This window comes from Anolis carolinensis, chromosome 1, assembly GCF_035594765.1.
Source record: "Anolis carolinensis isolate JA03-04 chromosome 1, rAnoCar3.1.pri, whole genome shotgun sequence".
NCBI classification, from domain to species: domain Eukaryota; kingdom Metazoa; phylum Chordata; class Lepidosauria; order Squamata; family Dactyloidae; genus Anolis; species Anolis carolinensis.
In genome coordinates this window covers 331,813,124-331,839,247 of record NC_085841.1, presented here as the reverse complement: position 1 = coordinate 331,839,247, position 26,124 = coordinate 331,813,124, and the positions used below count along the sequence as shown (strand labels likewise).

General features: G+C 39.0%; 2 protein-coding genes across 7 annotated transcripts in view; one reads left to right on the top strand and one right to left on the bottom strand.

Moving 5' to 3' along the window:
- Positions 1–1,117: 1,117 nt before the first annotated feature.
- Positions 1,118–25,429, top strand: vipas39 (VPS33B interacting protein, apical-basolateral polarity regulator, spe-39 homolog). Its single transcript, XM_003214368.4, has 20 exons — positions 1,118–1,275; positions 4,217–4,309; positions 5,320–5,416; positions 6,503–6,637; positions 6,864–6,902; positions 7,952–8,016; positions 8,649–8,705; positions 10,072–10,164; positions 11,721–11,754; positions 12,486–12,588; positions 12,674–12,701; positions 13,164–13,237; positions 14,917–14,992; positions 15,890–16,024; positions 17,024–17,065; positions 18,458–18,547; positions 18,838–18,924; positions 19,283–19,372; positions 23,439–23,543; positions 24,572–25,429. Exons 2-20 carry the CDS (start codon positions 4,217–4,219, stop codon positions 24,590–24,592), a joined length of 1,464 nt encoding a protein of 487 aa, XP_003214416.3. The 5' UTR covers positions 1,118–1,275; the 3' UTR covers positions 24,593–25,429.
- samd15 (sterile alpha motif domain containing 15) overlaps positions 4,668–26,124 on the bottom strand; it is a 36,492-nt gene continuing 15,035 nt past the window's right edge. For 2 of the 6 annotated variants that reach the window (XR_010002136.1, XR_010002137.1), the window contains exons 3-4: positions 21,245–21,393; positions 14,055–16,131 (exon numbers count right to left, since the gene is read on the bottom strand). Coding sequence is in view for 4 of the 6 variants with exons in the window: in XM_062968359.1 (XP_062824429.1) it covers positions 16,075–16,131 (57 nt within the window). In the remaining 2 variants the exon portion in view is untranslated. Of the gene's footprint in view, positions 4,781–14,054; positions 16,132–21,244; positions 21,394–26,124 lie in introns of those variants that run through there. The other 4 variants (XM_062968360.1, XM_062968363.1, XM_062968359.1 and 1 more) reach the window with 2 other exon arrangements.

The following is a 26,124-nucleotide window of genomic DNA, read 5'->3' as shown; positions in this document are numbered from 1 at the left end:
ATTTCCATATAAACCAGTGATTCTCAACCTGTGGGTTCCCAGGTGTTTGGGCGTACGATTCCCAGAAATCCCAGCCAGTTTACCAGTTGTTAGGATTCCTGGGAGTTGAAGGCCAAAACATCTGGAGACCCAATGGTTGAGAACCACTGCTCTATTATTTCATTTTATTTATTTGCTACATTTATATGCCGCCCTTCTCACCCCGAAGGGGACTCAGAGCGGCTTACAAATTAAATTTACATACAATATTATATTAGCATAGTACAATACTGGTAATAATTTACTATAATTGTACTGTATCAATATATTGTAATATTATTAGTAATATTACATGTAAAATATAATATGTAATTTATATATATATATATATGTAATGAATATTTTATGTATATACAATACGTTATAATTATTATATATTATTGTAAATTATATTGTGTGTATGTATGTATGTATATATATGTATGTGTATGTGTATGTGTGTATGTGTGTGTGTGTATATATATATATATATATATATATATATATATAGCATAGCATGTTATTGCGGGGAATATTATCTAGGTGAAGCTTGATGAAGTCGCTGGAGGCGTTTAGGGACCGCCAGAGTCAAAAATGACTGGACTTAACGTCAGGGGAAAACCTTTACCTTATCATGTCTCATCTCAGCCTTCTCTTCAGCAGGCTAAACATGCCCAGCTCTCTAAGCCGCTCCTCATAGGGCTTGTTCTTCAGACCTTTGATCATTTTAGTCACCCTCCAGCTTGTCAACATCAAGCATATTATAATGTATTTTTATGAAATATACATATTAAAACGTATTTTTATAAAATGGGTATTAAATACAAAAAAGTAGGTTAAATAAAGGAATTAAATTAATTTGATTGTGTAGTTCAAGAATGGGCAAACTTGGGCCTTCCCTCCATGTGTTTCGGACTTCAACTCTCACAATTCCTAACAGCCTCGGGCCCCTTTCTTGAGGGGGAAAAGAAAAGGGCCCGAGGCTGTTAGGAATTGTGGGAGTTGAAGTCCAAAACACATGGAGAGAAGGCCCAAGTTTGCATGGCAGGCATGATTGACTCCCGCGACTCGGGAACTACACTTCCCGTGATGCCTTTCGAAGACGATTGTGCCTCTCACTTCCTGGCTACGGCTGTGGTTGGGAGGCGACGGGGCTCCGAGGCAGGAGAAGGGCGGCATGGGCTGGGACCCCGCCGGAGCCTGCCTCTGTCCGCTGGGAGCCTCCACTCGAGGCCAGGCGACTCTGCTCTATCAAGGGTAGGCCTCGCGGGCTCGCTTCTCTTCGAGGAGGTGGGAGGGAGGAGTGGGTATTGGCGGGGCAGCCACACCGCAGAGTTAATGCAGTTTGGCACCACTTTCACTGCCATTCCTCAATGGGAGCTGTAGTTTTACAAGGTGCCCTTGTCAAAGAGGGCTGGTGCCTCTCCAGATTTGTGGAGACAAACAGTTTGAATATGTTCCTTTTATCCTTCCAGTGGCTGTTTGTCATAAATGCAGTGTCATCACCCTCACTGCAACAGACTTAGATAACGGTTTGCTGTGAGTTTTCCGGGCTGTATGGCCATGTTGCAGAAGCATTCTCTCCTGATGTTTCACCCGCATCTATGGCAGGCATCCTCAGAGGTGGTGAGGTCTGTTGGAAACTAGGCAAGCAGGGTTTATATACAGTAGAGTCTCACTTATCCAACGCTCACTTATCCAACGTTCTGGATTATCCAAACATTTTTGTAGTCAAATGTTTTCAATATATCGTGATATTTTGGTGCTAAATTCATAAATACAGTAATTACTACATAGCATTAATGTGTAATGAACTACTTTTTCTGTCAAATCTGTTGTATAACATGATGTTCTGGTGCTTAATTTGTAAAATCATAACCTATTTTGATGTTTAATAGGCTTTTTCTTAATCTCTCCTTATTATCCAACATATTCGCTTATCCAACGTTCTGCCGGCCCGTTTATGTTGGATAAGTGAGACTCTACTGTATCTGCGAAGGTGGTAGAAACATTAGGTATGCAGATGATACCACTCTGATGGCCGAAAGTGAGGAAGAGCTGGGGAGTCTTATCACCAAGGTGAAAGAAGAAAGTGCAAAAGCTGGGTTGCAGTTAAACATCAAGAAAACCAAGATCATGGCAACTATACTTATTGATAACTGACAAATAGAAGGAGAAAATGTGGAGGCAGTGACAGACCTCATATTTCTAGGCACGAAGATCACTGCAGATGCAGACTGCGGCCAGGAAATCAGAAGACGTTTACTTCTTGGGAGGAGAGCAATGGCCAACCTTGACAAAATAGTGAAGAGCAGAGACATCACACTGGCAATGAAGGTCTGCATAGTGAAAGCAATGGTATTCCCCATAGTAACCTATGGATGCGAGAGCTGGACCATAAGGAAGGCTGAGCGAAGGAAGATAGACGCTTTTGAACTCTGGTGCTGGAGGAAAATCCTGAGAGTGCCTTGGACCGCAAGAAGATCCAACCAGTCCATCCTCCAGGAAATAATGCCTGGTTGCTCACTGGAGGGAAGGATATTAGAGGCAAAGCTGAAATATTTTGGCCACATCATGAGAAGACAGGAAAGCTTGGAAAAGATCATGATGCTGGGGAAAATGGAAGGAAAAAGGAAGAGAGGCCGACCAAGGACGAGATGGATGGATGGTATCCTTGAAGTAACTGGCCCGTCCTTGAAGGAACTGGGGGCGCAACGGCCGACAGGGAGCTCTGGCGTGGACTGGTCCATGAGGTCACAAAGAGTCGGAGATGACTAAACGACTGAGCAGCAGCAGAAGGTGGTAGAAAGAACTCTTGTTTGTTTAAATGTTGCAATTGGTCACCTTGATTAGCATTGAATGGCTTTGCAGCTTCAAGGTCTGGCTGCTTTCTGCTTGGGGGAATCCTTTGTTCAACCAGAGAAGTCAGCCTTAGCAGAACACTTGATGAACCAACCTGGTCGTACAGCACATTATTTGAAAACACAGAAATGCTGGGCCACTCTAACAACCACCATGTCAGACTACACAGAGAAGCCATTGAAATCCACAAGCATTTGGACAATTTCAACAGAAAGGAGGAAACCATGAAAATGAGCAAAATCTGGTTACCAGTATTAAAAACTCTAAAATCAGGACAGTAAATAAAGAACAACACTCTGGAAACAGGGGAATGCCAGACAGGAAACAATCAGGGCCAGCCAACACCTCCCAACAATCAGGGCCAGCCAACACCTCCCAAGGATTCTGCCAGGCAGGAAGCAGCCAGGCTTTGAAGCTGCAAGGCTATTAAATACTAATCAAGGTGGCCAATTTCAACATTCACGCCTGCCTTAAACAGACACAGATTTCTTTCTCCCACCCTGGACATTCCACAGATATATAAACCCCTCTTGCCTAGTTCCCAACAGACCTCACAACCTCTGAGGATGCCTGTCGTAGAAGTGGGCAAAATGTCAGGAGAGAATGTTTATGGAACATAGTCATACAGCCTGGAAAACTCACAGCAATTCTATGAAATGAAGTTGTCTAGGCCCTTGCAATGATATGTTATTCAAAATAAGAAGGAAACATTTTTTAAAATATGATAGGGCCTGGTCTTGAAGGCTGAGTTGAAGGAAGCTGGAATGAGAATTAGCTTCCAGTTTTGTTTTGCCAGGAGATAGAGCAGGCATGGGCAAACTCTGGCCCTCCAGGTGTTTTGGACTACAATTTCCACAATTTCTAACAGCTGGTAGATAATAGTACCATCTATGCATAATTTTCAGAGTATTTTCTCTCATTGTGCTGAAATAGATATATATAGCTGGATTTTCCAAATTGAGTTCCAGTGTTTCTTGTCTATTTTGAATCCATACTAACCTCAAGCCATTTAATGTTCCAAATTTTATTTCCTTTAGGCGTTCTATGTTGATCTAAATGTTCACTGATACAATAAAGTGATACAATAAAAAGATTTTTGATAAGACATTGCAGGTGGTTCAAATGTATCCTGAAGTCAACACGGTGATTTTTAGTTCTCTGCAATGTATTATGTGTTTAAGTATAGCCACAGGGAAACAAATGCTGTAGCAATTCTGAGGCTATAGTTGAAATTAAAAGTTGATATTAAGTATTGCTCATTGAAATAATCAGATATTGTTTCTTAAGTGGCCACAGGAAATATGTATTCGGTTAAAGCATATTTCCCTTTTTTCAGATGAACAGAATGAAGGTTGATGAGGAAGAATATTGGCACAGTTCCAAATGTAAGGCTTTCACTTTTGATGATGAGGACGATGAGCTCTTTCAGGTACAGTTGTTACTCTTAAACAAGCCGATTTATTTGTTTATTAAAATATTATGTTGTATGCCTTCAAGTTTGTTTCCCATCAATGGCAACGCTTTCCTGTGGTTTTTGTGACAAGATTTGTTTGGAAGAGTTTTGCCATCGCCTTCCTTCAAGGCTGAGAGAGTGTGATTTGTCCAAGGTCACTCAGTGGATTTCATGGCAAAGCAAGGATTTGAATCCTGGTTTCCAGAGTCGTTACAAATAACATCAAGAGAGTTTAAATGGTTTAACACTATGAAACAATTTAAGATAGGCTAAAAACATATACTTTGGCCAAGATAGCTAGGCAAATGAGAAATACACCCAGCACAATCCTATCTTGTCTTTCATTTATTTATTTATTTATTTATTTTATTTACTATACTTTTACCCCATCCTTCTCACACTGGAGGGGACTCAGGGCGGCTTGAGAACGTGGCAGTAATTCAATGCCTGTAAAACAAAATACAAAGAAAGTCATTTAAAATACATATTAAAACACAATTAAAACCATTAACATCATGTGATCCAAGAGCAAAGTCCGGGCCATTCCATTGGTCATTCCGTGTTTTTCATGTCTATTACTGCACCAGGTTTCCGAAGGCTTGGTATTTTATTTTATTTACTATACTTACTTTAGATAAATTGGGAAAGTATTCCAATATTTATATGAGCAGAACCTAGATCTATTCATTGTACATGATTAAATGATTGACAATCTACATGATAGCTGGCACAGAACATACAATCTTTTGATCTATGGATTTTTTCCCTATCCCTTTCATCTGACATATATTTTTGGATTTTAGTTGCTAATAGTTTGTGATTGCTGTAGTCTAGGAAAAGAAAAGATGCCAGCTTGGGCCATTTTGGTTTGTATACAAAGAACCACATGCATCTATTCCTGGGTCACCAGCCCTTTAGAAAAGAGCCTTCAGTCTTTCTTGACGAAATAGGCCTTGCTGTTATTCTAACTTTACTTATGTTCACAGCTGAAGGAATCCAAGCGAGCAGTGAACAGCCTCCGAGATATTGTAGACGATGATGATGATCTTGAGAAGATCACCTGGAGTGGGGAGCCTGTGGGCAGTAAGTGAATTAGGACCTCATATAGACTTTGCAGAGAGAATGCAATTTTCGGCCATACAACCTGGAAAGCACACACAACCCCAAGATAATGATTCTTTTGCTTCAGCCTACAACTGAATTATTATTACACTGTAAATCTTTGATCGTTTTTAAAAATGGCATCATGAAACAGCATCCACATTTGGCTTTCATTAATTGTTTGACAGAAAAAGTTCAATTTTCTCCTTGCACTTTCCTAGCTCAGATAGAAATAGCTACATAAGCATTACTGTTTCGTAGGAACTGGCAACCACTTTTCCAAGATCTCAGTCTCTGCTGCATTTGATACCAGATTATGTAAGGAAATGCCTTGGTAGCTTCTTAACCTAATAGGAGTTTCTTATATAGAGCTAGTTCTGGCAGTGGATGACAGTATTTTTTACCTGATGCATCTGACATGCATGTGGTTGGGGAAGACTGCACAGTTTTATTATTTTGAGTCCTTTGTTTTCCAAATATATTAATTTACCTCCCAGAAATGATAGCTACTTTAAATAACAAATTTAAATTAAGATGGTCTTCTGTGATGTCATTTAGAAAAGCAGGAACAAAGGAAATAGGTTCAAAATACAATTATTAATAATAATAATAATAATAATAATAATAATAATAATAATAATAAAAACTTAATTTCTGTTCCACCCTATCTCCCTGAAGGGACTCAGGGCGGATTCCAACAAACAACGACATACATTCAATGCCTTCAAAAATAGATAAATATTGGGATAAAATCCCAACATATGAATACACGCCTATCTGTATTTTATAATGCGTTTTATGATGTTTTATGTAAGTTAATTTTTAACTGATTTATAGTGTATTGTACAGGTTTTATTTGTGTGTTTTATTGTAAGCCGCCCTGAGTCCCCTGTTGGGTGAAAAGGGCGGGATATAAATGTTGTAATAAATAAATACATAAATACAGCGTTAAAAACCTAACATCTAATTAAACCTAACTGATAATCCAAAACATTGCTCTAGGGTAGTAATGATGTTGTACGTGGTAAGAAAATTTATCAGAATTGTTCTTTCTTTGCCGCTCCATAGGCATTTCTTGGTCCATCAAAGAGACTGCCTCTAGCAACAGTATTACCTCTGAAGGAAGAGATGTAAGTCTACAAAAGGGCTCTTCTGGAGTTCCCAAACAAGCCTCCTCTTACTCACTGAGCAGCTTTTTCAAAGGTAAGAGGATATTTATCAAAATCTTTATAAACAGATTTCCCCTTAAAACTATTTATTTATAACCCATCTTACTTTCAGGATGGGAGACAACTTCGATGGGAATGCTCTAATAATATTGTAGCTATGTTGCAGAAAAAATAATTTCTTGTGAGAACAGTGTAGCTTACAGAGTCTGTACTCGTTCTCAGATGTTTGTTCTCCAGTGTTTATTGTTGTTTTGTTTCAGGAAGGAACAAACATGGAAGTTTTCAGTCACTTTCAGATGGTAAGAATTCAGGATTTTTTGTCCCTTCTTTGTATGGATGGAAGGATATTTCTTGTTCCATCTAGTGAGAATTGGCCCCACCTTCTGCAAGCCTATGCATGCCCCTACAGAGATGACCCCTCTACAGTTCAATATGATGTACAAGCTTATAATGTAAATTGATAAAGCTGATTTTATTTTTGGCTTCCTTGAGGTGTTTAGATAGAGCAGTGGTTCTCAACCTTTGGTTCCCCAGGTGTTTTGGCCTACAACTCCCAGAAATCCAAGCCAGTTTACCAGCTGTTAGGATTTCTGGGAGCTGAAGGCCAAAATATCTGGGGACCCAGGGGTTGAGAACCATTGAGATAGAGGATAGGAACTAAATAGTTTAATATATTTAGATAAATAGACTCTGATATATATCATTCTCTCCCCATAATCCACCTTAAGCCATGAGGAGAGGTGGGTAAGAAATGAAATTATTATTATTATTATTATTATTATTATTATTATTATTATTATTATTATTATTATTCACCCTAGCAGTTTTATCCACACCAGCCTTCTCTTTCCACCTCAGGCCTTTCACCTCTGTCCAGACATCCATTTATCTAACAAAAGACACAGGATGTTTGCTGTTTTGAAACAATCCCAGCAATTCACAATTCAACAATTAACACATATAGGAGGCAGAGTGAGGCACTGCCTTAGACAGCAGGTGCTGGTGGGTGACATATTCAGGTGTACCCATTTTGATCAGGCAGAAAAATATAACAAAATTCACAAAAGGTCAACAAAAAAGCAAAAATGGGGCAATAAAATGTAAAAATGTGTAAGCTTTCAAAGTTTCTCTGGCTTCTGGCTTCTTAACGATCTTAATATTATACAGGAGAAGCAAACAATAATATTGGAGTCATGTGCCTACTTTTTCGTCTTTTATTTTATTGTGCTGTTATCCTTTTGATACTTCCTGTGTTTCAAAAGTGATTTTCAGCAATGTGTACCAAAATTATATGGGAAGGAGGGAGAGAAACATATTAAATAAATAAAATCCGCCCTTTCTACTTCAGCTCTTACAGACACGGGATTTAAAAATTATGCCCCAGAACTGCGCAGGCCAAAAGCAGATTACAAGGTAGGTGTGTTTTTTGAGAACTTCATTTAAGAACAAAATTGTGAAGTGCAGAACTTTGGCGTTGAATTCAGTCCTTCTTCTGACTGTGGATGTTTGCTTCACTGATACTTGTCAAAGGACTGTTAATTGGCTTCTCATAAAATGTTCCAAGTGAATACACAGATTGCAAACAATAAACTAGGGTTCTCTGGAATTCCTGCTTATTTATGCATGTGAATAAACCTCATTGTATGGGTTGACATTAGCCAAGAAGTATATCAGGGATAGTTAACTTTTGCTTTAGGGTAGATTATACCCACCCCACCCACACTCTTAGAGTTGCAACTCCTTACTTCCTGATATGTTTCATACTCTCAAATATACATCTCATTCTCACAAAACTTTCTTAGATCCTCATTTTCAAGTGGTCGCTATTGTTATGCTGCGTTTTTGGATTAACGCAGCAATGCATGCTTTCAAATCGAATAATAGATCTAGCATTTCCTGTGAGTTATTTGGCATGTCATCTCTTCTTTTTCAACTTTTCCCATTATCTAAACTGGAGGCAGGCACATGGCAAGGATAGGAAGGACATTTCAAAATACTGTAAACTTTAATGGAACCTTAACAGTTGTTGTATATATCAATTTCAGGATTACAGCAGTGACTGGAGCCCTAAAGACACAGTAAGACGGCTGCAGAGAGGGAAGGTAAGGAGTCTACATTCATGATAACTGAAAAGGCAATCCCTCCTATATTTAAGAGCTTTAGAAATCTGTTGGTAGACTGTCCTTCACATAGTTTGGAGTGTCAGTGGCCTATGGCCTGAGAACTTGATCCATATATTCATTTACCCCAACAGTGAAGGTTTGAATATATGAGAGAATGGGTTTTCCTGAATTACATAATTTGGACAATACATAGAAAATGTGTTTGGTCTCCTGCAGTGTGTCCATTCAAATTTTGTTCTGAACATGAGTGGAAAATTCTGTGAGTAATTTGTGTAGTTCCTTCAAATATTCATCAGTGGGGATTCAATAAAATGTCGTGTTGGATCATTATCTCCCAGCCTCCTAAATGTAGTCTGACTTGTTCCTGGTGGCTATAGCTGTTGCATAATAATGTTAAAATTGCTTCTGAGACTGTGGGTGGCATCTTGTTCCATATGGCTGAGATTGTGTGGTAAATCTTATCTCTTGCTGATTTTCTCCATTTGGTCATGAAGGCAGAAGCATTCTATGTAGAAATATAGTTCCATGTTCCAATCTTCTGGGTTGTAGAATTCTGTTTATAGCACTAAGAAATATTTTATTGTATGTTGGTGCAATGGCCTTTGTCAAATTATGATGGTAACTGGGCTTGCAAGCTATTGCCATGGTGAAATATTCCTTGAGTTGCAGATGGCTGAAGAAAGCCTTCAGGTCACCATAGAACTTAATCATGCACTTAGATTTTAAGGGCCACAAGAATAATTGTTATATATATACTTGAATGGCTCATGTTGTCTTTGCCCACATGTATCTGTACCAAAATATGGCTGGTTATAGCTTTCTCAAGTACTTTGCTGGAAAGAAAACTGGCATTTCCCTGTTTAGACAAATTGGATTGAGGTTCTACAGATGTCAGGAATGATAGTAGCAGATTCTGATCAATTGAAACCCGTCTCAAATAATAGGAAATGCATTCTTTCACTGCCAGCAGATCCCTACATCTTATTCTAGGCCCTTCATGTTCTTTGTTAGATAAAGGGGGAAATAAGTGTTTTGTTTTATTTTTGGTGGCTATAGAGGCAATACAGAATGAAAGCTAAACTTCCTTAGAAATGAGGAAGAAGGAACGAACTTGTGTAGCAAACTTTCTGTCCATGTGTTTTGAGATTCAGCGAAATTTTAATCAAGCCCTCATGAGTTAGTATAGCATAGTTTCACAGCTGTAGGGAGAGCTGGTCATGCAAGTGACTAACAGATGTGGCTCCGTTCGAAGATGCATTACAAGCAGCCACAAACTTATCATTGCAGATGAAGTGAGCTTTTGTTCAGACACTGTATTTCTTTTATTAATCCTGTCCTATTTTAGGTCTGCTCCCTCGAAAGGTTTCGCTCTTTGCAAGACAAGTTGCTGCTGCTGGATGAAGCTGTTGCAATACACGATGGGAATGTCATTACAGCCGTGAGTGTTACTGTGATTGTAAACTAGGACAGAGGGGGGCTTGCCACTTAGGCAGGTCTCATTCCGGGATCATTTACATCAAGACCATTTGTGTCATGTGCTCCCTTTTCTGTGAAGTTTGGATATAATTAACTTACGATTTATGTGTGGGAAGGCTGAGTGTTTAATGCCAGATTCACTAAGCATTCTGATCAGCAAATATGTTTTTTCAGCTAACCTTGCTTTCAAGGATACAGCATGTAAATGGATCCTGTGAAATCCCTTGAGTGTTTTCTAAATTGTTCTTGATATATCCCAAGATCTAAGTATTGTGGAAATTCCCCTTAGAAAACTGCATACATTCTTTGCATATAGGACTATGGTTGACTTCCAGTTAAAATAGTTTGGAAAGGTAGAATGGAAAAGATATTTTCTTGAAAGCTGCTGCTGCTGCATCCTTAACTACATGGACCACTAGCTTTTCCGACCATAACAGATCATTCAGCCCAAAGTTCTGGGCAGATAACTTCCATTTAGACATAAATGTAAATTCCAGACAGCATTCTGTGCCTGCTGCTCATTGGCCTGGACTCGATTTTGGACTGCTAGGTGGGCAGATATGTTCCCAATTGCAGTTGCAGCAAAATCTTTTTTTCCTTATTGATACTTATGGACAGCTCTGACTTTAAAATAGCCAACATACCTTGAATGGAAAGTTGCCTGTCTTCACATGGTTACTTGTGAAGATAGGCAACCTTGTATCCCAAATGTTTTTAGTGTGTTTCAACTGGCTTTGACCCACTTCTGTGCGAGCTCCTGGCCATTGTGGGCAACTCTGTTGTCATCAGAATAAGGTGCCCTCACAACAAGCATGAAGAGGGGCGGCCTCCATTCCTTCTTCCTGATCACAGAAGCGCTTCTACTGATATCAGAACTGGGCACCTGCAGAACCAGGAAGAAGGAGGGGGTATCATTCCTGTTCTTGATGTTGGTCATGTGGCCACCTTGTTCTAATGTCAGCAGTACCTGTGATGGCTGGGGGCTCACGTGGAGTTCCAGCTAACAACAGTGGAGACAACATGGAGGAGGTAAGATGTATGCTGCCCCGCAGTTTGGCTGCAATCTTCGGCCATGGGAGAAGTAGCCCTAGATTTGGCCAGATCCAGGTCTGCTCTAGGGCACATTTATAGTTGGGTAAACTGCCCAGTGTAGATGAGTCCCAAGCGTGCTTATATTTTACCAAATATAAACATGAAAACTTGTGCTGTTTTAAAAAGAATTATCCTAATCATCTATTGACCTACAAAAAGTTCACATGAATTTTATAGCATTTCCCCAAAATACTCAGTCTTGGAAGTATTAAACAACTTCTTTCTTGTTTAGTTGATACCTTTCTGTAGACCTTTAAGCATTAATAAAATATTCCTCACCTCTATTCAGTTCCTTCAGATTTTACAAGGCCACTACTTAAATATGTAGCTAAATGTTATAAAATATTCTATATGGTATAAAGAAAGTTATAATGTTTTGTAAGTACTGTTTCAGTAAGTTGAAGAGGCTTATCTATTATCTTGCAGATTCTAGTATTTCTGAAGAGGACTTTGAAGAAAGGTATGTGAGACTCCAGAAATAGTTTGAGTTCCTTTAGTTTTGTTTCTTTAAAGTATTTTATCCTTCACTTTTCTCATTTAGGTGAAACTGATGCAGAGTCACTGTACCTTTCATAGAATCAGGATTTATTTGTAGCTTTTGAAGACCACTATAACTGCCACCTTTTCTTCTTAGCACTGATCCAAACTTTAGTATCATCAATATAATATTGTCTGTTCCCATGAATTAGATAGACACAGTTTCATTTCAGAAGAGAAAAAATAGTTGACAGGCAGCAGTTCCAATCTGGGGCCTCATGTTCTTGGATGCAAGAATTCTCAACCTTTAGTCCTGTTCACTGGGGTTTTTGAGAGTTGATATCCAATAGCATATGCAACTTAAAAGTTCTGTACCACTGTTGGCAAAGAATAGCTATTGTTGCATTTGCTGAGCATTAACTTGGGATGTGTTTTCACATGTCAACAGCGTATTATTCATGCATCTATTGCAGTTACTATTGCACATAGGTGATTGTTGGGGGCTCTAGTTTCTCTGTAACAGTGGTGAGGTGAAGCTATTTCCTCACCATACCTATACTATCTTAACCAGAATCTCTTTATCTAGTTCACTGAGTTAATACCAGTACTATTTTCTGGGGAATGAGGTGGAGGATGCTCTTTATGTGACTTATACCTGTGCGGATAATTCAGGCAGAACTTGACTTGTTAATCCTTCCTTGTCTTTTCATGCAGAGATCTTATTTAGAGAGCTTGAACTACGGCAGGTGGCTTTGCGCCATTTAATACATTTTCTGAAAGAAACGGGGGACCAAAAACTCCTCTTGGACTTGTTAAGGTAAGAATCCACCTGAGCAATGAAGCTAAATTCTGAAGTGTCTATACTGAGCAAGTTTGAATTATGCCTTTTTCTTCTTCTGCAGGTTCCTGGACAGGACTGAGGAAGTTGCTGTGAGTATTTCTTATGTAGACTTCATCTCTATCTTTGGTGGGGAAAGCAATATTGTCCTCCCAAACTCAATGTGAGCCATGTGTTGTTTTCTTTTTGCTCATGCTACTAAGCAGCAAGGCTAGCTTTTTTTTTCTTTTGTGTCAGGAGCGACTTGAGAAACTGCAAGTCGCTTCTGGAGTGAGAGAATTGGCCGTCTGCAAGGACGTTGCCCAGGGGATGTTTTGATGTTTTACCATCCTTGTTGGTAGGCTTCTTTCATGTCCCCGCATGGAGCTGGAGCTGATAGAGGGAGCTCATCTGTGCTCTCCCCGGGTAGGATTCAAACCTGGCAGCTTGAAGATTAGCAGCCCAACCTTCAAATCACAAGGGTTTAACCCACTACTCCACTGGGAGCTCCAGCAAGGCTAGCTGCAATATTGTTTCTTGAGCCTCTTCTTTACATCTGTTTCTGCTATTTCCAGCTGACACAATACCGTGAACACTTGAATATTGCAGATGCAGAGAAACGAAAAGATTTTCTGAAAGGTTGCATTGGGTAAGCATAGGTTGTGTGAATACTTGTTTCTTCAACTTTAATTGAGTTTAAGTCTTAGGCAGGAAGCAAATGTTGGTTTAAGAAAGCTTTAGTATCACTAGAACCTGAGAAAATGAGTAACTATGAGGAGAGGACCTTTTACTTAGAGAATAGGGACAAAGATAAAAAATGGTGCATGTTTTGAATAAAGTAGGGGTTTTTTTCTCCTTTTCTTTTAATACTAGAATCAGGGGCCATCCAAAGAAGGTGAACTATGGGAGGTTTGAGACCAATAAAAAAGCATGTTCTCATGGCATAAAACTAAATTGTTGAATGTACTGCTGTCTCTCAACTTGGACAGCTTTCTTGAAAGGAGATTAGACAAATTTATCGAAGAAATCCCAGCAAGCATTGCCAGTTATGACAGCTGTATGTTGACCTGAGATTGAAAGCAACATGCCTCTGAATACTGGAATAATAGAATCATAGAGTTTGAAGAGACAATGTCCAACCTCCTGCCATGCAGGAATATGCAATCAAAACACTCCCAAAAGATGGCCATCCAGCCTGTAAAAACCTAGAAGAGGACACTCCACACCTATTGTTGAGGAATAATAGCAAGAGGATATTCTTTTCACACATGTCCTACTTGTGAGTTTCACATGCCTAAGGCAATTTGTTCCATATTAAATAACTTTTGGAGTAAGAAAGTTCTTCCTAATGTTTAGCCATAATCCATTATAATTGAGCTCTTTGGAGCAGCATCTTCTGCATGGCAGTCTTTTAGATAGTTAAAGATACTATTATCTCTTGGTCTCCTCTTCTCAACCTTACACCATTTAATAAAAATAATAAAACTTTATTTATACCCCGCCACCATCTCCCATAGGGACTTGGGCGGCTTACAAAGTAGCACACAAAGATGCCATACATAAAATAAAATACATAATACATATAATAAAATACAGCAACATGAAAACAATAACATTACATAAACCTGGTATATAAATGGAATAAAACAACCTCTATTAAAATAGAATCCGTTAAAAGATCCATGTAAGCAATATAGCAGCTCAGCTGAATGTACAGAATTTAAATATAAAGTGCTACGTGATTGGCAATCAGTTCTGGTTACTGTCTAAACGTTATCAAATGCCTGCTGGAAAAAACAAGTTTTAACTCTTTTCTAAAGTGTTGTAGTGTAGGTCTTATCTAAGTTCCCCAGGGATGGAGTTCTAGAGCTGGGGGGCCACCACTGAGAAGACCCGCTCCCTTGTCCCCACCAACCGCACTAAAGACGGAGGCGGGACCAAGAGGAGGGCCACCCTGGTAGATCTTAGAACCCGCATCGATTCATAGGGGGAGATGTGGTCACGAAGATAGGCTGGACCCAAACCATGTTAGAAAGTCAAGGGAATATGCTTTATAGGTATAATAATGATGGCAGTGCGAATTGTCCTTTTTTGCTTTTATTCAATATAAAATATTAAAGCATTCACTGAGGTGCAGTTGTTGAAATACACTTAAAAGGGAATAACCAATATTCAAGAAATATAATAAATAAATGATTATTATTATTTATTGCATTGTTAATACATTGGTTTATTAATAAATAAGTAGATCTAATAGCTTAGTAGTGAATATGGATCAATTCCCTGAGGATGAGAACCCATAAATGAGGAGACTTTTCTGCAATCTAGGTTGTCATTTTCATCTGACGACGCTGCTCATGTACAAGATCATTATACACTCCTAGAAAGGCAAATCATTATTGAGGTAAGGCATCTACTATGTCTTTTAAGATGCTGTGGTTGCAGCTATGAATAGGTTTTTAATTGGTTTTAAGGGTTTTAATTTGGTTTTTATTACCATTAATATTTAATGCCACTTTAATGTTTGTATATTTTAGGGGTTTTAAATTGTATTGCATCAGTTTTACTGTAATCCGCTTTGAGTCTCATTTTTGGGTGACTTTGTTCCAGTTGCTCTCTGAGCCTACCCTCCCTTGTCAAGGGTATGAGAAAATTCCACCTTGAATGCCTTGATATACTAGGATATACATTTACCTGCTTTTTAACAACATGTTTTGTATTTTCCGTGATATGTTACTGTTGCTGGATGCGTTCATGGGGAGCCCCATGAACCTAACCCCAGTGAATATGGAGGACTGACTATTATAGTCGCTCAAACCCTAATTTCCGGGTGCTCAAGGTGGTCTAGAAGGGATTATTCATCCTTTTCCCCTTCAAAACAGCATTGTAAGGTAGGTTAGATTGAAGGAAAATTATTAGATGAAGGTGACTAAGGTTACAACCCTAGGTGAACATTTACTTAGGTAACTGAATACAGTGGAACTTCAGAATCAGCATGTGCAGCATTTAATACTCGCTTCTCTGTTATTTGAGTTGAGATATAAACATGGATCTAAGTAATTATGCTGAGGAACACCATAAAAACAGTATTTTGAAGAATAATGAATGCAAAACAGACTGATCTCATGCATTGCTGCCATTTGTGAACCACCTGATGTCCCACTCCAGGAGAAAAGCAGCATATAAAATAATACCAGTGTATCATCCTATCATTATTGATGGCTTCAGTCTTTATATGCCAAACTTTCTCATAGCTACCCTTTATTTAATTTACATGCAGTCTTCCATCTTCTTTTTTCAGGCAAATGATAAGCATTTAGAGTCAGCTGGACAGACGGAGATATTTCGAAAATACCCTCGCAAGGCCTCAATCCTAAACATGCCGCTGGTCACCACGCTGTTCTACTCCTGCTTCTACCATTATACGGAGGCAGAGGTTAGGGTAACAATAGGGATGGGTGGGAAGGAGTCCTTGGTCTATAAGATTTAACATAATGTGGAACAATGAGCGAAGCCAGACTTCATTTTCCATTTGATGGGCATCTGAAATAGGCAACAATAGCTAGTTAGACACTGTAATTTTTCAAATATAGCAGGATTTATGAGGAGGAAAGGAATTTAAAACTGACATTTTCCTTCATGAGTGATGTGTTATGTTCAAGAAATTTGCATTATGATAAGATACTGATCCATGAGGATTCCCCTTTAGCTGCTGAAAAATGAAATTATTTTAAATACTGTAACAGGAGTGGGAAGCCATGTTTCACCTGAGGACCAGTTATAGTCCTGCCATGTGGGGAGGCAGGACAGAAATGATTTCCAGTTCCTTTTAGGTGCACCTTTTATTTTATTGGACCTCTGAAGGCAGTAGTTCAGGGCATGCAGCTGAAAATGGAGAAAATGATATCTCTTGGTGGCTGCTTTAAGAAAATGGTTGTTTCAGGGGCAGGTTTGGTACAGGGAAGCATGTCCTGCACCAAAGCCACATAAAATGCATTAGATTAACCTGGTGTATTGGAACTTGAAAGTAAAATTTAATCTACCATATCCGATTTGGAGAATATTTTTTAAAGGTTGACAGCCCTTGGTTTAGATAACTGTTTGTATATTGTGACTTCCTGGAACAAGTTAATTCAACTTCTCATTTTTTATTGGTTTATGCAGATTAATTTGGTTTTATTTGTATGTCTACGTATATCTAAAACTGTTTAAGTAAATAATGCATGTAACTGAAGAAAAGTTGACACAAACTTAGTTGTGGAAAGTTTGTGAGGAAACTAGATTTTGAAGACATAAAATAATGATAATGAGGAACAAAACAGAGCTAGAAGTAGACCGAAATCTTCATATTAGAAAATCATCTCCATTCTCTGCTCACCCTCTTCCCCCCCAGGCCGATCTCCTTCATTAACTTTACCATGTCTTGCTTTCCCAGGGCACCTTCAGTAGTCCTGCAAACTTGAAGAAAACCTTTAAGGTAAGTAATCCGAAGTTTGCTAAGGATGTGTTCTACGAGACAGTAATGCTGCTAGATATATGCACATTAGAAGTGAGTCAGTAACAAGTCAACTTCATAAAATCTGCAGGCAGAAGGAAATGGTTGACTTCTGACCTGAGGTTCACACAAGCTAGTTGTTCTAATGTCAAATCATGGTTGGTGTTGCACTCAAACCATGAACATTGATATGAACGTTGATCTAATGTCCTGAGAGGCTTGGCTGCAAGTATTCAAAAAAGCCCTGTGGGGCAGCCAGAGTTCTAAGCTAGAGATATGGACTAAGTTTTGACCAAAGCAAATTTCCAAATTGAGTAGTTCTTGAGAGCTGAATTCCATCCATTCAGAATGGAAAAACTGGGTGTGGAATTAAAGTTCGTTAATGAAGACTACTTGTAGCTTAAGTCTCAAGATCATTTGCTGCTTGAAGTTGCCCTAAGCCACAAAAAGTCTTTGATGATAAATTATCCTTGGGGCCTCCTGATATTCAGCTGGGATATTATGCTGTTTTGCTTTGAAATTGCAGCAGCTGTAGCTATGATGTAGTTTCTCCTAGTTTTTCTTCAAAAAGATGTGGTGGGAAGGGGTTCATTAAGTTTGGAGACCATAGTTGCATTGTCCCGTAGTAGGTAACTTGGCTCTCTGACTTAGATCATTTGGGGCTATTCATTTTGTTATGGTATGTTTCTCTTTGCTAATGATCTGGATTGTGCAGGTTGATCTAGATAGGGTAGATGCCTGTTCATTGTGAAAGTTTTGGGTGTATGAAATCTGGCTTCATGCACCAGCATTGGAACTAAAATGTGCATATTAGCCAATGTTTCGTGTAAATTATGACATTTAAATTGTTACATGATGTTCATTTTTCATTCCAAAATGGATGGAACCAATTTAATGAGTTTGAGACCATGTTCAGCCTGATTCTAGAGGTATCTGATTATGACCATGCTTCTTAGACAAGCGAACTCTGCCTAGTCCAACACAGCCATGTCTGTTGAATGGGGGGTGTTAGAAGTCTGTGTCCTGATCTTTTGGATTAGGCTACAGTCCTGCATGGTTTGCTACTTCTACTGTTGATTCTGATTTCCATTAAATTCCCATGGGGTTGTTATACTTTTGAGAATGTCCTACACTCAGGATCTCTTAAAATTTTTATAATGTAAATCAAATATTTCAGACTATGTGTTTTTTCAATGTAATAAAAGCCTCCTGGAACAGACTAAGGGATTCTCCTAGTCAAAGTTTTTAAAAGACTCCTAGCAACCAAAATGTTCTAGGTGGCCCACTGGACATTGATCAGTATCAGTTGGTGGGGCACAACCATATAGCTTCTACTGTTCTGTAGTTTAGGAGTTTGATTTTTCTGCCTTGCAGATTCCAGACAAACAGTTTGTGTTGACAGCCCTGGCGGCTCGTGCCAAACTGCGAGCTTGGCATGATGTGGATGCTTTGTTCACCACTAAGGTGAGTTGGAGTGGCTTTCTCTGAACTTGGACCAAGTGGTGGCTTTCATAGGCTCATGAGCATATATAAATAATTTGGCTTTTTATTAAACTTTTATGTTCTGGTTCTTTCATTCATTGAGGTTCCTACTTTTGTGCAATGCATTGGGAACTAGGGAAAATTGTTCCATGCCTATCTTCTTATTTTGGATCCACCACATACTAAACATATGTTTCCCCTCCCCAAACATATTTAGGATGACTCTTTTTCAAGGTCAAATGTTAATAGGATTTTTTTTACTCTGATTTCAGAACTGGCTGGGTTACACCAAAAAAAGAGCTCCTATTGGTTTCCACCGGGTGGTGGAGATCTTACAGCGAAACAATGCTCCGGTGCAGGTGAGTAGGAAAGCTTCCCCATTATAAAGTAATAGTAGCCTGCCTCTGGAAATGTTTATTGGGCAGTAGTCATTTAACTCAACACTACAATGTACAAAGTATACGTTTGTTGTCATTCATTGGGCATAGGAAAAGAGAGTTCATTTGGTTTCACTTGCTTTCCAAACAATGACAGTTGTTTGATCGAATTTACCTTTGAATGGGCTATTTGGTTGTTGATTTTATGAAGGGAGACCTTCATAAAATCATTTTGCCAAGGCTAGGCAGAATGATTTACATATGAGCTAAGGAGCATGGAAGAGGAATCCTAACCTTTGGTAGTTCTGTTCTGCTGATACTTCCTTTCCTCCTCATATAGGTTCTACAGGAATATGTGCGCCTAGTGGAAGACATAGAGATGAAACTGAACCTGGCTGTAAAATACAAGTGCCATGATGTGGTTATAGATGTGAGTCTCTGCTGTATATACTGGGGAGGGGCTGCTCTTGTTTTTTCTGTTTATATTGGTAGACCTGTTGTTGTGTTCAGGAGAGTGGAGGGCATAGATCCTCTACTTAAACACCAGCCACTCATCCTAATGTCCCAGATACTACTCCTAAGAGCAGTGTGGATGACAATGGGCCAGTTAACTCTTTGAGAACTAAATACAGGGGTGTTATGATGTTGAAGACTCAGTTCTTCTACCTTGAAGTTATTGGAGGAAAGGCTAAATTAGTTGTTGTTAATAATAATAATTATTATTATTATTATTATTATTATTATTATTATTAACAACAACTAATTTAGCCTTTCCTCCAATAACTTCAAGGTAGAAGAACTGAGTCTTCAACATCATAACACCCCTGTATTTAGTTCTCAAAGAGTTAACTGGCCCATTGTCATTATAATTATAATTATTATTATTATTATTATTATTATTATTATTATTATTATTATTATTATTATTATACTGAACTGTTGGTTGTAAATGAAAGCTATGGACTTGTCAACATCAGAAGAGGAATTTTCCAGGGAGACTCATTGTCCCCTCTGCTTTTCATTATTGCCATGATCCTTCTGTCGACAATCTTACAAAAAACAAATCTTGGCTATCAAACATCTAAGAAATCTCACAAAATTTCACATCGGATGTACATGGATGACCTGAAGCTGTATGGGAAAACGGAAACTGAAATCCAGTCTCTGACCAACACTGTCTGCATTTTTAGCACTGATATCAGCATGGAGTTTGGTTTGGACAAATGTTCGACAGTGGCATTGAAGAAGGGAAAAATCATTGAAAGTGAGGGCATAAATATGCCTAATGGCCAAATGATAAAGTGTCACCAGCCAGAGGCCTATAAATATCTGGACATATTACAGCTGGACAACATCAAGCATGAACTTGTGAAAACTGTGGTCAGCAAAGAATGCACACAAAGGGTCACAAAAATTCTCAAAAGCAAGCTCAATGGAGGCAGCATCATCAAGGCCATAAACACCTGGGCCATACCTGTCATAAGATATACTGCTGGCATCATAAACTGGACACAGGTGGAACTGGACAATTTGGACAGAAAAACAAGAAAACGCATGACCATTCATCATTCACTGCACCCTCGCAGCGATGTTGACTGGCTATATCTGCCTATAAGATCTGGTAGCAGAGGACTCTTACAAGTAAAACAAGCAGTCAAAGAAGAACATGCCCTAGCAGAATATGTAAAGCAAAGTGAAGAACCCGCTTTGATTGAAGTCAAAAATCAGAAACTCCTCAAAGCACAGCAGACAAAAAATCAGTACAAGAAAACCACACTACAAACTAGAGCTGACAGCTGGCACAACAAAACATTGCATGGAATGTTCCTTGACAAAATTGAAGGAAAAGCTGACAAGGAGAAGACCTAGCTATGGCTCATGAATGGGACCCTGAAGAAGGAGACAGAAGGCCTGATCCTTGCAGCCCAGGAGCAAGCCTCAGAACAAATGCAATTAAGGCTAAGATCGAAAAATCAGCTGACGACCCAAAATGCAGACTGTGCAAGGAAGCTGACGAAACCATTGATCATATCCTCAGCTGCTGTAAGAAAATCGCACAGACTGACTACAAACAGAGGCACAACTATGTGGCCCAAATGATTCATTGGAACTTATGCCTCAAGTACCACCTCCCAGCAGTAAAGAACTGGTGGGAATCACAAACCTGCAAAGATAATGGAAAATGAACACGCAAAGATACTGTGGGACTTTCGAATCCAGACTGACAAGGTTCTGGAACACAACACACCACACATCACAGTTGTGGAAAAGAAAAAGGTTTGGATTATTGATGTCGTCTTACCAGGTGACAGTCAAATTGATGAAAAACAAAAAGGAAAAACTCAGCCACTGTCAGGACCTCAAGATCGGACTTCAAAGACTCTGGCAGAAACCAGTACAGTTGGTCTTGGTGGTGATCGGCACATTGGGTGCCGTGCCAAAAAATCTCAGCTGGAAACAATAGACATTGACAAAATTACGATCTGCCAGCTGCAAAAGGCCACCCTACTGGGATCTGCGCGGATCATCCGAAAATACATCACACAGTCCTAATGCTTGGGAAGTGTTCGACTTGTGATTTTGTGATACGAAATCCAGCATATCTATCTTTTTTGCCGTGCCAGACTATGTCGTTGTGTCAAAAATAATTACAATTATAATAGTAATAGTAGTCTTGATCAGATTCCTCTTCTCGGTGGCTGTTTCTAGAAAATGTAATGTAATTGCTAGAAGGACAGGTAACATCAACCATGCTGGAATAAAGCCATGACCCCTTCTACAAGTTCACATGTGTTCATTGCAAAAAAAAAAAAAAAGGTTAGCCTTCTAGATGTTTTCCTTCCATTTCTCTTGTGGTAAAAAAAAGGTAAAGGTTTTCCCCTGACGTTAAGTCCAGTCGTGACCGACTCTGGGGGTTGGTGCTCATCTCAATTTCTAAGCCGAAGAGCCGGCGTTGTCCGTAGACACCTCCAAGGTCATGTGGCCGGCATGACTGCATGGAGCACCGTTACCTTCCCGCCGGAGCGGTACCTATTGATCTACTCACATTTGCATGTTTTCGAACTGCTAGGTTGGCAGGAGCTGGGGCTAACAGCGGGCGCTCATTCCACTCCCGGGATTTGAACCTGGCACCTTTTGGTCCGCAAGTTCAGCAGCTCAGCGCTTTAATTCGCTGTGCCACCAGGGGCCCCATTCAATCTCTTGTGGTATTGAATGTTAAATAGAATGACTTTGACAAAGATCCCTGCTTCATCCAGTTCCCCAGCAGGACTCTCAGCTGGATTCATGACCACCTTCTATCCATAGGAAGCAGATTCAAGATTAAACTCTCTGCTTTCTAAAACACAGCCTCTTTTTATGTATGTGCTTCTTGTTACCACTTCCATTGTAGCTGCTCTTGGCCTGAATGCACAGAAATTAAAATATAAATACTAGAGATAATTAACTTTATGCTAATTAATCCTAACCTTTGGTTGTTAAATGTTGGTAAAACAAAAGAGAATTGTGAATGCAAAATATGATACTAAATTAAGCAGGTAACAGAATATATTAAAATTGCTTCATTCTCAAGAAAGTTGAAACAAAAGCCCCAACTCTCCACTATGGGTCTCTTTTAAAAGCAGCCTGTGCAAGACATTGGTTTAAAACATTTCTAGCCATCTTTTCCCAAGCAGCATCTAAGGCACATGTGTCAAATTCAAGGCCTCCAAGCCAAATTCAGCCTGCCATGTCATTTTATGTGGCCCTCCAGATGCTGGATTGTAATCTCTGTATTCCTTCTTATTAGATGTCATGACTATAGCTGATGGGAGTTGTGATACAGTAACATCTGGAAAGCTGCAGTTTGTCCTGTTTAGTCAGTGTAGTTGGGTTTGAATTTATATACAAGGCTTGCAGAAATGTCTGACTTTAATATGTGCTTTAACCTTTCCCCGACCTCAGTGCCACACATTCTGTTGGGTTGCAATTCCCATGGCAGATAATGAAAAGTGATGGGAGCTGTCATTCAATAACATCTGGGGATCTGAATTGGGTAAAAACTAATGAGCAGTAACCATTATGTTAAAAAGAGTACAGTTGATCCTCTATATCCATGGATTCTTTATCCATAGATTCAAAAGCCCTTTGAAGACAACCACAAAGTGATGTGGTCCTACATAAAAATGAGTGACTATGAAAATGATTATGAATAGAGACAACAAAGTTAAAGACACAGCAGAAAAACAAACAATCCACTAGAGTCGGGTTTTTTTTGTAGTTTTCAGGCAAATTGTTTTCCAGTACATTTGAAACCACTGATTTTTTTTAAGGAAACCCCTTTCTAGAAACAGGATGTATGGTAGATGACCACTGATAAGTCTGCAAGGCAGATCTCCCATGGAAGGAAATTACATAGTCTAGGTACAGTCATTAAGAAGGCCTTACTGCTAAATTGAGGCCCTTGATAAATGTTGCTGATGTACTTTAATTGGCTTTTACTCTTACTGTTCCATTAGACATACAGAGACCTGAAGGACCGTGTCCAGTTGATGGCATATAGATGTAAAGTTGAGCGGGGATCTCCAGCAGAGGAGAAGATTGATAGCATCCTCAACAACCTGGTAAGAAACAGCTACTTATGCATGTAGTTCTGCCAAGTCATCAGTGTAAGCTAGCAATATGGTTGTTCATTGATATATGGTTGCAAAATGGAGTTTCAGGGATTATAGATGAGCAGACGTGACATTGGAAAGACCAGTATCTTCCCAGTTATTAGATGCTCAATGATGTTACTGTTGGCTTTGTCATACAATTTTCTCATGGATGAGTGCCATAATCCCAACTGCTTTTGTATATTGTGTTGTTGTTATCAAAGCCATGCACCGTAATAGTAAAGACAGGCACTCTCTTAAGAGAATTTATGAAAAAATTAATATGTGATATAAAGTTATTGGATAATTGTTCCTTTGCTTTGTCTTGATTTCGAATTCTTCTCCCTTGTCTCTGAAACTCTGACGTTGCCCCTTGTCTTCCATTTGGTTTCTAAGTCACAATGTAATCATGGTGTTAACTACATAAATCATATAGAGAAGTTAATAAAGTTCAGGGCCGAGTTTCCTGCTTTATTGTTTAAACAATCCTTCCAGATATATTGGCCTATATTTTCCATCACCCCATCCAGTGTGCTGGGAGATCTAGAAGGCAATACGCTAGTAAATACAGTACTAAACTTATCAGCGTCTTGTGATACTTTTGGAAATAAAACTAATCTCCTATTTTTCAACAATGGTTTTTGCAAGCTTATTTCTCTGTGTTCAGTATTATCCTATAACTCATACAGCTTGTGAGAGTGAAAGAAAAGTGGCATTTTGATCAGTCTATTTCAGTAATAACTCAAGATTTCTGGCTTTGATTCGGCTCTTCAGCATTCAGTGGATTGCCGCTTCTTTCACTGAAAGGAAAAATCTATTTTTCTGTTCTAGTGAACAGATAATTTTTTCATTCAACTTTTCTCTTGTATATGCAGCTGTGTTTATCTGTCTTTATCTGTTTCCATGATCAGGATTCACTGGCTCTCTTCCCTCACAAGAAGATAGTGGTCCAATTATATTTTATAGCACCTATATCTCATTCTTGTTCTCTTTTTCAGCAAATCCGATGGAAGAATTGAAAGATGCTTACTGAACTCAGGCCCAGCCTGGTTTCCTGTGGTACAATAAAGCCAAAGAGGACAACTGCTAGGAACAGCTTGCCATTGCTTTCAAGTCGTTGTTTGGTCTGTCTCTTGCCAGCTGGCACTGCCTTTGGATTCTAGGACAGAAGCAAACTTTTAAACCACATGTTGAATTAATGGGATACAAAGTTAAAAAGTTGATGTCAACATTCCTTCTTGACAGCGTGGCTTCATAATGAATGTACATTCTTGTACAGATGACACACAATTGAATTTTTCTGCTATGCGAAGATTATTTATCTGTTCATCTGCAAAGATAAGGGCAGCTACTAATGGAAGAAACTTACATGTACAGTAATTGTTTCCAGTCCCTCCAGGTTGAAAGCTGAGGACAATGGCTGCTTTTTCAGGATAAAAAACTGATCTGGACAATGTTGTTGCCTTTAGTACACATTTAACAAGATTACTGGGATTCTTATTTAATCCAGGAAGGACCATGGAGATAACCCTGCTCATGTTTCCCTGTTGAAAGACATCCCATTCATGTTTCTTTCTTTAGATCTATGTGCATTAACAACATAATCTTTTTAGCCAATAAGAACTTGAAATCACATCCAATTAGAGACTTCTTTGCGTATTGGGCGACTGAAATAATATCCCCCCCCCCCAAATAACTTATAAAACTATTTGTCCCTTGATATTAATGCTCTAAGATATGCTCTGAGTCTAGATCCTTTTTTCTAGTCTCATTTCTGTTAATGGGGTTCCTCACTGGACCCTTTTTACCCTCTATTTTTCATATTTGTAAATAAAGCTTTGCATCCCGTGTCTGTAGCTACACTGTTTTCTCATTCTTCTCTGTTTTTGACTATGAAAATTGCCTTCAAGATAAATCAGCTGGTGTTTTTCCACAGTAGTCTTGGAAAAGTTTGTAAGGATGAGGAAGAATATCATTTTGTTTTGTTTTATGAAATGCTTTTTGTCTTCTGAGGCTCCTCAAGAGAACTGCAGCATATTTCACAGGGCATCCTACAATCAGTGGCTCTTGAAGGGTGAAATCCAAAATAGTGCAAGTAGACTGTCATTGGCATAGTAAGAACTTTCTCTTTCTCCTATAGTTCCCAATCTGCCCCCAATCCCGTTAACTACATTATTATTTATCTTTTTTGTAAACCATGTTGGATCTCATGTCTGAAGAAAGAGCGGAAGTTAAATCAAGCAATTATAAAAAAAATATAAACTTGGACTGAGGTTCAAGGAGGGGATTCTATGAACCAGAAATTTCACCTTGTCAACAATATTATCTTAGTGGCAGTAGGGTATCATTTGCAGGAGCTTTCACCAAACCTGGTATCTCCCAGAGGAACTAGAACTACCATCAAACTTAGCTAGCATTACCAGTGGGCAAAAATTATACAATTTGTTATCTAAAGCATCTGGGAAGCATTGTGTTAAGGATGATGGCTTTGCAGTATTGGAAGAGAACAGCTTTGGAGCAGCCCTAGACTGAGGGTTACACTTTGACCCGT